This window comes from Drosophila pseudoobscura, chromosome X (genome assembly GCF_009870125.1).
Source record: "Drosophila pseudoobscura strain MV-25-SWS-2005 chromosome X, UCI_Dpse_MV25, whole genome shotgun sequence".
Lineage (NCBI taxonomy): Eukaryota > Metazoa > Arthropoda > Insecta > Diptera > Drosophilidae > Drosophila > Drosophila pseudoobscura.
Window position 1 is genome coordinate 1,335,656 of NC_046683.1, and position 14,510 is coordinate 1,350,165.

The window sequence follows — 14,510 nt, forward strand, 5'->3', positions numbered from 1 at the left end:
TGGTGGCTTCTGTTAAGGCCTGGCCTGTTGGTGGTGGCCTGGCTGTTGGCCACGCTTTTTGGCCACAAAACGAATTCAGTGCAACGGCGACTCTTGAACGGTATTGTTGGCCATAGCGGTAACTCGCCTCTGGCATACCGTGCATACTAAAATATACAATTTCCTTCTATGTGCGAGAGACATAACATACAACTAAAAGTTTATTCGATTTACTTTTTTTTTTGGTTTATTTTTTGCGTGCTTCGTGCATCGTGCCATCGAGTGAATGTGGAAAAATGTGCAGATAGACGGATAGATTTCTATGGATATTAGTCAAATATATACATACAAATATACTATATGAGGGGATATATGTGGATATATGTGCTGGAAAAGAGACGCCGCCGCGCCTGGCCGAAAGTGAAAAACTGAATGCGCAGACGTGTGTAACAGTTTTTACTTTCGGCCTCGTTTCTGGCTTCATCTCTTGTTAGTGGCCAATGCTGCTGCTGTAGTTGTTGTTGTTGGCTTTGGTGGTCAGTGGAGCATATAGCCATCCGAGATCTGTGCATATTGCATAAAAAACATGCACTCAGCCTCCAGCCCCAGCAGCCCCAGCAGCCACTGCAGCGCCAGCATTTAGCCCACTTTTCGAGCAAATATTTTTGCAAATCTAACGACAACAAAAATCTCACACATAAATCCTAGCGTAATTTTTTTCCGTCGCCGCCGCCGCGTTGCGTTTTACTTGGACAACAACTAGAGCAGCGACTAAGTACAACAACAACAGCAACAGTCACTGAAATAATAGCAACAACCAGTGCAAAAGGAGCGCCACTGCAGCCTGCCACCTCGACCAGCAGCAAAAGCCGCCAAAATGCTTCCGGTAAGTTGTTGGGCTGCCCGAAACGGAGCCAAAAAAAAAAACAAACTGGAAAATATCTGTGCAAAAACCTGAGAAAACTGAGAAATCATTTTTGTAACGCTTATATATTGTTGTTGTTGCTGGCATTGCGACGACCGTATTTTGTACGCAATTAGCGCAAATCTGGCCAAGAGTCGCAAGCATTTAGTCCAGGGCAAGTAGCAGCAATTTCCTGACTCGACGGGGACCCATGCAGGAGGGTTTAACGAAAGGGATCGAAAAGGAAGTGCGACCACGACAGGCAGACAACCTTGAAGAGGATCACAGCCGAAAGTTGTTTCCCCGATCCAGGAAGAACAGCCACCAGGCACCAGGCGCCTCCTCATAGATATGTACATCTCATCGGAGATGCCACCTTTTTATGGCCCATAAAGATCGCTGCTTGATCTTGCGAGAAACGGGTTCTAGGTCTCATCTTCATTCTTGAATAATTGAATTATTCATTCGCGACGGAGACGGAGACCCGGACTCAAGTTGATTTCGTTTTCGTTTTGCCCGGTTTAGCTTGTGTGTCTATCCGTTGTTATTGAAATGACTCTTGGATGATTGCATAATTAATGCCAGGCCAGCACAAAGGCTGACAAAACTTCCGACTGTGGTCAGACTCAACCAGTAGAATAGGCATCCATAGAAAGTAAAAGTTACAAGTCTTTAGAGGACATGGTATCTGGGATATCTGGGATATCTGGCCAGAGGAATCGGTTCACTATAGCTTACGGTTTTATTGTTTTCTATGGAAAAAGGTTTGATTAGTTATCACCCAAGTGCGGAACACATAGAGGGATAAAAACCTTCGGTTTCTGGTTGTTTTTGGGGCTTATGTAATGCTGAAAACTTTTACCCGATTAACACCTCGGCCGAAGACGACTGTCGATTGCAATTCCCATGCTAATCGAACGCAAAGGAGTGCAAAACTTTCAAACACGATTCGAGAAATCGAATCGGAATGGCAGACGTCCATTGGCAGATACTCGTACATTGCATGCATACTAAAGATAATGCTGCAGATACAAGATATAATGCTCTCTCGTGGATCCTAAACCAAGAGGCATGCAATGCATAAGCAGATCAATCAAAGATACTTTTGATACTTTTACTCCCCGACAAATAGGGGCCCCGAGGAGACAAATGAAATTCAAATCGACATCGACATCGAATGAAATTTAATTTCGTTCCACTTTGGGCATTTGTTTTACATCCGCCTGGGTATTGGGCATTTGGGTATTACGAGTATGGGAGTATAGGGGTATGTATACTCTCAAGTATACATATATGCATGCCCCGAATCGGGGCAGAGCTACTTCGGAGGCTAAGGCTGATATTTGATGCCTGTGGCCTGGAGCTTGGGGCCTGGGGTCTCATGCAAATTTCGATGTGGCTGTGGGGCTGCGCATGCGCAGAAAACTTGTTTAGGAACTGTTTTGTATTTTTGACAGTTTTCGGCTTGAACTTATTTTTGGCTTTTCGGCTTTTGACGGGCGCGCGGGGGCGAAACACGTTTGGCAACAAGTGCTGCGCCGCTACGGTACTGCAAACTAGCCAACGGATTCCTCATCATCGTCATCGTGATCATCATTGTTGTGATGATCAGAGTGATCATCTTCGGGTGCCCATCATCATTCCGAGCGAGTGCTTGACGTCAGGCCACAAAAATGCGTGTGAAGAGGAAATCAGCTTGGGGCTTTTGTCTCTCTCCGCCAAGCGGAAATCGGAGCCCAGCCCGAAAATAAGGCAGACAAAATTTGCACATTCATGCAAGCAAGCCACCATCCCAGGGACAGGGGAGGCGGTGGAGTGCAACACTCCAGCAGTGCAGCAGTGCAGCAGTGCAACGCCAACGCTTTGTCGACTCTCCGCACCCAAAGACAAAGACAATGACAATGAACTGAACCCATCCCATGCCATGCCATGCCATGCCATATCCATGCAATGCGATGCCATCCAATCATCCATCCTTCCATCCATCCATCCATCTATCCATCTGCAGCTGCCGTGCCTCTTTCCGATAATTCAGAACAAGTTGCCTCTCAAATACCCTTACGATGGGGTGTAAAGTGATTATTGCCTTTCCTTGAAGATCTGTACCTTCGAACGGAAATGCTTAAATGGTATCCTCCCTCTATGACTAAAGCTGACACCAAAGACAGATCTCCAAGCATGCCACTCGTACTGGAACACGTAATAAATAACTGATTGCAATCACATCAACTTTGACCCCCCCCCCCACCACCGGTCATCGGCTCAGCGAAGGTTACCGCTCTCACCTTCTCCTCCGCATGGGACCCATATCCCATATCCGAGTGTATGGGCGACTATAGAAAGGTTTTCAGATTGGCAAATCGGAATTCGCATTCGCATTCGCGATTCGCATTCAACGGCGGAAAGTGAAACCAGTCGACACTCCACAAAAGAGGGACAGCAGCAGGCAGCAGGGAGCAGGGAGGGAAAAGTGAATGGCAGGCTGGAATGGGGGAATTGATGCGTTTGGTATCTGCTTTTTTTTTTTGTTATTTAAAAGATTATAGAAGAGTCTGCTGGCGGGGATCACATTAAGTTACCGGTTTTTTGTGCTATTAAACCGCATTTGCCTGAAATTCCAGCATTCCCAGTCGCATCCACTGCAATCGCTTTTGGTAATTGTATCTGACAGATACACAGATACACCGCCACAAATACACACGTGCAGTGCCTTCAACCTCATTGCAAAATTTGCTACATTTTTTTTTGTATTTTGTCTTCCTCTGCTGCTGCTGCCTGCTGCTGCTTTTGTTACGTTACTTACGAGCACACATCAGAGGAGGGAGCGCAGAGGGTACCCAGCTGTAGAGGTAGAGGCTGCATGGCATGGCTCACTTAGAGACAGAGACCGAGACCATGCTCCAGAGACCGCCGGGATGATTCAATTCCATGACAACGACAACGACAACGACAACGACAGCCCGGAGATGGCCAGGGGGGCTTCAGCTTTGATTTTGATTTGGGGACATGCAAATCATTAACACTCCTACGACAGATGGGGATGGATGGATTCATTCCCAATGGAAAGCGAGACTTCGCTTTGATATTCGAGTCCAGTTTGACAGACTGTGATTTAAGCTTTAACTGCTGGTATGTCCCCAGAGAAAGCCTTGGCTATGGTCAGTTTGTGTTCTGTACAGAAATGCCTAGCTAAGGATTCCGAGACTAGATAGAAAGCTTCATTGCCAAGCTTTCACATGGACAGAATTCGGACACACACACACCACCAAAACGTTCCCTTGCTTAGCTATTCCTGAAGCGAAAGCTCACCCATACATGCACGGGCATCAACTTTCAGTTTGGATTTTGAATTGGATTATGAGTACGACTACGAGTACTCGTACTTTCGCCCCCGAAAATACTCGTATCAGATTCCCACCCTTGAAACCAGCCTCTGGACATTGTCACTCCACACGTAACTGTAAATCCGCCATGGATATATGCATGAATAAAACAACATATATATGTGTATATTGATATATGTATATATATATTCATGTATCGGTTATGCGGCCGTGAAGGTCAACTTGTTTTGCAGGTCTCTCCGTGTTTGAGTGAAAAAAAGCAAAAGTTATAAATTAATTTATTAAGCCAGATCGGACGGAGCCCAGAGACAAGCCGCACAGCACACAGCGCCACAGCACCATAGCACAGTCAGTCACAGTCTCAAAGTCAGGCCAACCAAGTTCCACTCTCGATGTTTAAACTCGTTTGGGGGACAACAAAAGCACTTGCTGAAAATTCCAGAGTCTTGACCAGCAGACTAGCTGACTGACCCCCAATTGGTATTTAAAAGAATGTGACTGCACAAAGACCACAACGAAACAACGTAACGAACAAGAAATAAATCAGTATGATGTATGCCGACTGGTGACTGCTGAATGCTGAATGCTGCATTGGGGGTGAATGGGGGACAATTCACAAGGCACTTTAATTGCCACAAGGATGACGGTACCTCACACTCGAAAAGTAGACCACAGGCAGGGGAGAGCTTCTGGGAAATACCCATACATTTGATTCCTTCTTTTAAAAATCTATTTTAGTGTTTAACCTTATTTGCATATCACATATAAGATATAGTTTCTGTGCACAGTCGAAGATATTTCCATTTTGATGATACAAAAAAAACCCCAAATCATGCTTCGATCTAATTAAGTTTTGGGCCAACTCGAGAGCCATCTAATCGGCTTAAACAATGGGCATTATCTTTATGGCCATAACCCATAACCACTCTCGACCCCTGGCTGGAGCCACAGTTCAGCTTCAGCTGCTGCTTCATGGCCGCCGCATCCACAGCATCAAAATTAGCCATCGTCCATTTCCATCTCCATCTCCATCTCCATCTCCATTGCCCATCTCCCTGTTCCATCTTCGACTCAACTTGAACCTGAATGTGCATCACGATTAATTTTTCTTTCTGGCGTGTTTTTTTTTCTCTGTATCTTTTGTTTGTGCTTTGGGCTGGATTGTTGCCGGATGCGCAAGCAGCACAGCTTAATAATTTCCACCGAAAACTGAAAACCGAACAAAATTGAAAGTGAGCAAAACCACACAGCGGCAGCCAACGGACAACAAAAATTTACGAGTATCTATAAATAAATTGTATACTAAAGTTGTGCTTAAAAGGGCATAAAAGTTACATAAGAAATGCTCTGTCTGCGAGATGGAGAGCGGCTTCTTCCGTTGGTTGGTTGTGTGGTTGATGGTTGGTGGATGGTGGATTAGTGGATGGGGCATTTCTTTTATTGGTGCTTTATTGTGCGCATATGACATAATTGGCTGCCAATGAGCGAGCAACTATCTAATTTTTGGCAAGAAAGAAACGGAGGGGTAGCCATACGTTTAACACCAACCGTTAGCCGCTGCAGCCAGTGCCTTTGCAGCGTTTACTTTGCCAATTATCGCCTGGGACGTACGGCACGGGTGCCGGTGCCAGTGCCGGTGGCGGTGACGGTGACGGGGCAGGTGCCGCCGTTAATGTTAATTGCAGTGTAAACGCGTTGCGACTCTTTGGTGGATGCGTCGCCGCCACCGCCACCGCCACCGTCACCTCCCTAAGGGTGCCCTGGTGGGCCGTGGAATGTAGTGGAGTGGAGTTGAGTGGGTAGGGTGTCAATCAGCCTCGACTTTCGATTTCACTTTGAAGTATGCCACACGCACGAGCACTCACGCATTTTGACAGCAATGTTCACCTCACCTTTTCCAAATATACCTTTGGGAGGCAGCAGTAGCAGCAGCAGCAGAAGCTCTTCATAGCTCTGAGATATCCTCTGATATATCCCTGATCTTTTGTATTCTCCGCATTGACTCCATCTCCTGAGTCGCTTCATTAACTTTCTGCGTTGAAAGCTTTCACCTCGCTGTCTATTGACTAATTATTTGTATGCTTTTGACGTAACTGTACATTTTGACAACGCAAATGATAAATGTCAGCAGTAGAAGCCGTTAAAGGGGGAAGGATCGGATCGGAGATGACTATCCGGTTTCGCGACATGCAAATCCGCTCGTGAGTCCTCCGCTCGGACTCCTCATTTCACCTGGCTCGACAGCCTGCCAGCCTTGTCGTGTCAATTGCGATCAGACCATCCATTAAGGCGTTTAGCCATTAATTATGGCATTAACTCGACGGCCAGGGTGGTCACACTGGACATGTGTGGGGCACAGGGAAAGTTTTGCAACTTTTACGAATGAATGAATGGATTTCTCTCCTGATGATGAGTTACCCGGCAAGATTCTCTTCTGGAAACAAAGGCTTAAAGTGGCATCTGAAAACTTAAGTTTTAGTTTATTTCGTATCCTCCCAGTGCCCAGCACCACGTTTCTGCCATAGCAAGTGTCCACTGTATGGGTATTTTTCTGTGGTTTTGTTGATTTTTGGCTTGGACTTTCGCCAAACACCTGGCCACTGCCAGGCATCTCTCCTTGGGGGCGCCTCTAGCGATGACGATGGCCATTCGCGTTAATGGGGAAAATTGCACCATTAACAGCGACAAATGCAAATCGATAAGGTGAAAAAATAATGTTTTATTCATTAGCCATATATCAGTTATACGGCTTGTTTGTTTTGACCAGCTTGAGATGGAGCGCTTTTGGCCAGCACCAGAGATCTCTCACTTCAAAGCTGATGTCTGAGAGCGACAATTGAGATTTGAAACCCGAATTTGAATTTAAATGGAAATTAACTATGACTTTGACTTTGAATTGAAATTGAAACCCAGAAGAGAACGTCTTCTGACTTCACCTAACATTTCACGTTTTATCGACTCTGTGTCTGGATCTGTGTTTATGTCTGAGTCATGTCATCGGTTATGTGCGTCAATTGAATCTAAACGGATTAGTTATGCTAGCTATTGTATCTTCTATCTATATACATTGTATGAAAGCATATCACAATGGCTTCGCGGTGAGTCAGCAGCAGTGCGGAGCAGTGTGGAGCAGTGGGATTGACTGAAATCGATTCGATTGGCATGGCATTCGCATCCTGCTGCTGCTGCTGCTTAGATCATTCAGGCCTTAAATTGAATTTTTACGCTGCAGTGCTCGCAAAAAAGGAGAACATATTTTCAGCTTAAGCCCCGAAAAATTCAGCGGAACCGAAGGGTGCCTACACCCTATACCCTAACCCTTCCCATGCCAGCAATAGAAAACTATTCAATCAAAACAGGAATATGTTGCAAAATACAGCCATTGGATGGGGTATAGAGGCCACTCTTCTCGTGTGCTTAAGCTTCCATCAAATTCAGCGAAATTCTCATTAAAAGGCAGCCGACAAACCTTTTTGGCGTATAATTGGATTTAATGAACTGCCCGTCCGTCCGTCCGTCTGTCCGCCTGGCTGTCTGCCTGCCCATTGTTGTACCCCGCCGCATCGTGACGACGCGTCGATGGGGATTATGCTGATGATGGCCCCATGGCTCGTTTATGGCAACATCAAGGTAATGCAGACAATGGGGATTACGACTCGTACTCGTAACTGAATGAACTTGAATTCTTCAGTCAGACAAATGCGAAATGCATAATGCTGGATGCAAATTTTGACATCGATGCATTCCCTATGAATACGCGAATGAATGGTAGTGAATGATGGAGTGAATGAGCATTGACATTGATCGGGCTGAAGATGATCTTCTCGGGGGCTGCCTTGGCAATAGCCTGGCGGCATTTTGATGGAAATGAAATCAAATGAAATGAAAGAGGAGATTTCTATTTTGCCCGGCCTTGACAGGCACTGGTCGTCGGCTCAGCTTTCAGTGGGCTTCAGCTTTACAGCTTTACAGGTTTACAACCGGAGTGAAGATGTAAAAAATCATTCAATTTCACAATCTATTGATAGGCTTTTTATGGCTCAATTGTGTGCGTGCGTTTCGTCGATGGTCGATCGTCGGTCGTCGGTCGTCGATGCGTTTGAGAGAGCTGGAAAACCGCTTCGGAGACTGAAGTTGGCTTTTCTTTTTTTGGGTGCGTCGTCGTCACCGCCGCCGTTTGCTGACCCATAATACATTGATCCATTGAACAGACAGAAAGAGAAAAATACTCGAACACGAAATAAAGATGGACATAATCTCACCCCAACACCCCAGCAGCAGCAGCAGCAGCATCCGGCGACATCAACTTTCGCTTTTCCTTTCGGTTTCAGTATCGGTTTCGGTTTTTGGTTTTGGTTTTGGTTTCGGCTTTTTTGGGTGCACTCGCATCTCTCGTCGCCTGTCACGCCAAATGGCGATTAAGAAAGCCAGGCCAAGACCAGCAGCCAAGTCAAGGAGTCAAAGGAAAGCCAATCCAAGCCGAGACTCGAGTCCGGGCCAACTGGTTTCCCCCGTAGCCACTCCGGAGTCAATGACTGGATGACTTCTGCTCCATAATTGGCTACTTTACGTATTTTAATTTTTGCGTGTGTGTGTGTTTTGGCCTGGTCAATCCGCTTTTCACTCATGCGAACGGTCCGGTCAACCATTCATACGAGTCGTGACATCGCTGGACATGCACTGCCAGAAATAATTAGTCGTAGGAGAACTACATATCCTTTTGAAAGGCTATTGGTCTCGAAAAGTGGCGAGAGAACTTTGGGAATTCCTTTCCTTAAGAATTGATGAGTTTTTCCTTACCTGTCCTTACTACTGTCTTTATTCTGGGGATCATCAACTTGTCTGAAGAAATATTTTGCAAGAATTCCTGACACTATCTTCTCATTCTCTCTTAAGGTATTTCCCATCCGATCCTCACTTTGAAGGGGGCTTCTTGCTTGGATCCTTGCATCGCATTCAAAGCCTTCCGCATTTCATTCACAGTTTGATCGAGCACCGCTTTTCGCCCTGTGCATGGTGCATGGGTCTTTGTTTGCTTGTTTGGTTGTTTGTTCTTTTGGGCCAACTAAGCCGCTGGCCATGATTCAGATTTTGGGTCGAGTCGTGGCTTTCGATTGCTTAATTGAAAATGCCTTGGCGCTTGGCGCTTGGCGCTTGGCGCTGACAAAAAACCCTAGCAAATGGGGTAAAAGCGGGGGACAAGATTGAAAGACCGCAAAGCAAAATCTTTCGCACGGTAATCTTGATGTTGGCCAACAATGCTCAGAGCTTGGCTTTCGCACGGCATAAATCCCGGCTAAATGCAAAAGTTAAATGCATCAAGTTATCGCCCGATCTGTGGCTGGGCCATTGTTGGAGGCACACAGGCACAGCCACAGCCACACAGGGGCACACCCTCGGGATTGGAGATGGAGTGCCGGACAGATGCATGGTGCTCCAGATCCCGCGAAATTGTTTCAAATGCCAAAAGTTTTCGTTTGCAAGACTCTTCAGCCTTTGGGGCCGCACCCTCTCCTTCTCCCTCTCCCTCACCCCCCCAATGGCACACCCACTCCCTATTCCACACAGGGCGTATACGCAACTCTTGGCAGACATTGATCTTTTGCCACTCTTTTTTGTGTACGTTTTGTTTGTTTTTTGTTTTTTTTTTGTGGGGCGTTGACATTGTGACGCGCGGCGGTACGTGAAACGTGACATGACGTGAGGCACATTCTACGTGCCGCAGCGGAAATTTCCAGTCAATGCCAGCCCGGCGGTACAGGAGCCAGGGAGGAGCCGAAGAGCAGGGAGAACGAGAGATGGAGCGGAACCGTCTTTGAATTTTAAGTTGCAGCTAAAGCCAACTGAACTTTACAGAATACATACTATACTCGTATATAGCCGGTCATGGAATGTGAATGAGTGCGAGTGTGAGTGCGTACTATGAGTGCACGTGAGATGCAGCTGCAGGCTGCACTGAGGTAGGGATTTCTGAATAGCCCGTGCCTTGTCTGTGGAATGTTTGGACCAAGATTGATTGAACCAAAATTTCACATTTCATTCATGATTCATTCACATACTGACGCAGATTCATGGCTATTCATTGGAGTACAGTGCCTACAGTAATTTACGAGTACTTGGAATGAGTGCAATTGGCATTCATATGTATTCAAAGCACTCAAGCGATGCAAATCCATCCCTCCCTGAATGAGCATTCATGAGTGCATTAAGGGCGCATATTATCGGAGGGAGGCAGCATCTACTATATATGTATGCATGTATATATCTATCTACCATTGATATCGGGTTTCGCTATTCATGGACCCCGGCTCTCTCGAGGCCATTGTCTGGCGCGACCTGTTCCCAATTCGAGAGCAACTACTCGGACCGAATGGTTTTTCTGAAGCGGTTTCTCTTCTCTCGTGATTCAAGGTTACCAATAGATCCAGATTTTATGCAAAGCAAACAGCCAGCCAGCCAGCCAGCCAGTCCAGCCTCTGGGAAATTGCAAATATGTACGCAATATTTGTGGTGCTTTTGTTTTTGTATTTTTAGCAGCGTAATGCTGCGATGCCTTACGTAAGCAACGGGCTATCCAGCTGCAGTTGCAGTTGCAGGCGAGTACTCGTATATGTGCCACAGTTGATCTGTCTCTGCCTTTGTATCGTTTCATGTGTTGCAACTTGTCGTCGTCTGCGTCGTCGTCTGCGTCGTCGTCGTCGTCGCCGTCGTCGTCGGCAGCAACAACTTGTCCATAAATTGTGCCGCAGTCTTTTACAGCCGCTGGCTGTAAATCCGGCCAAAAACGATTCTCAATTTTGGCCCGCTGCCTCTGTTGCAGTTGCAGTTGTAGTTGCAGTGGTGTGCTGTGTGTGTTTTGGGGCGCCCTGCAGCAACACACATCACATCAAATCACACAACCTGCCTGGCTGCCTGGCTGCCGCCTGTCCATCCAGATCCAGATTTAATTGCCAGCCATTCGCAGCCATTAAAAGATGCAGAAACTAAGCCAAAAACCAGGCGGTAAATAGTGCTAGCAAAGCCGAAGATTCCGATACTCTAACGCTGGTCACTCGGCTTAGAAGATTCTAGTTGTTTTCCCCCTAAGAACTTTTTGGATTTAGTACTGGGTTTTTTCTATAATATCCATGGCTTGTGAAGTCTAGCAAGTCTGATTGTAGGATGCACTGATTCCTTACTTTTGTAATGCTCAATACGATACATATGTACATACTCGTATATGGTAAGTATGCTCCATGAAGAGTTATACCTTCTATGGACTAAAGTGGCCCCATTCAAAGACCAAAACTCGAGCAAAACTCTATCAAATGTGGCATTTGCCTTTAGGTACATGTGTTGCAGACGCCTGGTGGTTGTTGTTGTTGTTGTGGTTGGTGGTGGCACTTTTGTGTTCACTTTGCGTAAAATCGACAAATTTGTCAAGCCAACTCGCGGCGGCCAATCAATGCGAGTGCTCATGCGCATTGTACAATCCAAATTGTTGTCATTTCATTTTCATTCAAGTTGTTGTTGTTTTCTTGTGGATACTCGATCTTTTTTTGTGTGTGTTTTTTTTTTGGCATGCAATTTTATGTAAGCAGCTGCTGCAGTCGCTGCCATAAAGAAATGTTAAGCAATGCGTAAGAGGCAACAGCAAAAGCAACAGCAACAGCAAACAGCCCCAGCAACAGAGCACTGAAAGCCATGTAAATGATGGCTATATATAAATGTAAATGGCCAAAGAGTTCCATAAACATTTCTTGTTTAGCTTTATGCTGGGTTTTGGTCCAATGACCCAATCAATGTCTGAACGCTCAGTAGGTAAATGTGCCATTACCCTCTACAGACATACTCGCTCCACGTATCCCCCATATCCCCCATAACCATAGAATGCCTTGAGTACAGGCCAAGTAGCCACTTGCCGGATATGGATACGGCTGCGATTTACGGCATACGGCATACGGCATTCGGCATTCGGCTTAAGGGGGAAAGCTTCAAGTCCTCGCTAGAGAGTGTGTTGATGGGTTTTCTATACCGCATACGCATACGAGTATTGTATTGCAAAAATCATTGCTTTTTAGCTCCAATTGTGGTCCCAAAGAGTGCACAAAGAGTGATTCTGGTTCTCCTTCTTAATGGTTTTTTAGTCGACATTTAAGTATTGCCGTCCGTGTTTGAGTTCTTTTGGTCTCCCACATGAAGGTCTTTCAAGAGTTTTTTTTGTTTTGTACTATGCTTGGAGAATTTGTATGCCTTTTGTTTCCAGTATTTTGTTGATATTTATCAGATCCGAATGAATATCCTTCTTGGAATAAACTCTTACGCCCAACAAAATCGTATCTTGATAGGTCAGGTACATTTTATTTAATATAGATGAAACATGATGTACGAGTATTATATGATTTAGGTTTGTTTTTAAATCGATAATTGCTTCCAGCTGATTGAGCAGAGACCTTTGACAAATAGAAAGTTTCGCCCTCGGGCCCGACAGACTTTTTTATTAGCAAAAATTCACTTTTTATTCATCGGTAGAGTCCCCCCCCCCCATGTACACAAATATCACAATATAAGTACGAGTGTGTATGTATTCATCTGCGACTGTGCATTGGGGGCTTTGCTAATTAGTTATGAGAGCCCACACGGCAAGCGATGCCGTGGATGATGGTTCAACCTGTTCGGCGATGTCTTCATGGCAGATGTTTTCGCTGCCCGATGATGTTTTACATGGGGACTTGATCAATTTTGTTTCATGTACAATTCACTTCGATGAATGAACGCACACACACATACACCACACACACACACGCACGCACGCACGCACGCACTCACGCACGCACGTGTGTGTTTTGGGGCAAAAAAAAACCGGCATGGCTAACACGCACACACACTCGCTATCGAAGTCGTCTAGGGGCAACAAGTTTTTGTTTTTGTTGGCTGCTTATGTAATTCAAGCTGTTTCTCTTTCTGCTGTGTGTTGCTGACCAAAATCCCAAAACAGATTTTGGGCCCATTGTGGCTGTTGTAACACTTTGGCATTTTAATATGAAAATCCGTTTAAAATATCCGTATATTTACGAGCCATGAGTCACAGAGTCTGGAGACTGGAGGCTGGAGACTGCAGATACTGGAGACTGTAACCCTATGGATGATCTAATTTCTGTGTTATGCCGAAGCAGAAAACATAAGGAAGTTTTCTTCCACACACACTCGTAACACAAACTGGGCGTGTCCGTCCCAATGGCATTTGCATTTGCATTTGCATTTCCATTTGAATTTGCATTTCATCAATTCCGTCCAATTTGCATATGGAATTCATCTCCTCAGATCATCTCTTCTCTTGTACGAGCATGGGGTTATGTAAGCCGCATGCTGTTGATAGACGCCGACCTTCATGGGAACCTTTTCGAGCTTCGAGCTTCGAGCTCGAGTCTTTCGAGTGATGATCTTTTGTCTTTTGTGTATCGCCCAGATTTATGCGGATCTGTCCATCGATGTCACTGTGTCAATGCTGCTGCCGCCTGCCAACCTGCCTGCCAGTATGATAATTGCTTCCGCCTTGAGATCCAAATTAAAGCGAAAATAACTACGTACACCCAGATTACACTTATATTTTGACATTTCCATGCAGTTTTGTCCCGATATTTTAAGTTTATTGAAACTTAACTAATTTCCCCATTTAAATAAGCACAAGTTCACTTTCTCTGCTTGTTTTTGGTGTTTTATAGACATATTTTCCTTTACTGTTTTCTCCCATATAAAAGATGATTCTTGATAAAAGTTTCTGCCACATATTTTCGGACTTTGTGGGGGCGGGGCGGAGTTTTAACATTGATGGGTTGGTTTCCTTCTACTGCCTTTCTGCCTCTGATTTTTCTCTCTTTTGATTTTCATTGCAGTTCCGGCGTGGAGCGGCCTGGCAAACGCTCTTCCTGCTCTGCGCACTCGCATATTGCATAAATGGTAAGTGCTCCACTACGAAAGGGTTTCCGAATGATACTCGTACACGATATGTAATTTCAATCCGACCTGATTCGATATCCGAAAACAGAGGCCAGCAGCGAGGGTCGTGTCGTTTGCTATTACACGAACTGGAGCGTCTACCGTCCGGGTACGGCCAAATTCAACCCGCAGAACATTAATCCATATTTGTGTACACATTTGGTCTACGCATTCGGTGGATTCACCAAGGACAATCAGATGAAGCCCTTCGACAAGTACCAGGACATTGAGCAGGGTAAGCCCCATCCAGCATCCAATGTTAATTCAACTCGATTTTAATTTCCTGTCTGTCTACATCCATCCCC

The 14,510-nt window shown here is 45.5% G+C and overlaps 1 protein-coding gene across 7 annotated transcripts in view; it reads left to right on the top strand.

Moving 5' to 3' along the window:
- The window catches only part of Cht6 (Chitinase 6), a 34,046-nt gene continuing 19,536 nt past the window's right edge, over nt 1-14,510 (top strand). For all 7 annotated transcript variants that reach the window (XM_033384491.1, XM_033384492.1, XM_033384495.1 and 4 more), the window contains exons 1-4: nt 1-100; nt 688-865; nt 14,103-14,166; nt 14,255-14,440. In XM_033384491.1, the coding sequence (XP_033240382.1) occupies nt 857-865; nt 14,103-14,166; nt 14,255-14,440 (259 nt within the window). In that variant the 5' untranslated portion in view covers nt 1-100; nt 688-856. The remainder of the gene's footprint in view (nt 101-687; nt 866-14,102; nt 14,167-14,254; nt 14,441-14,510) is intronic.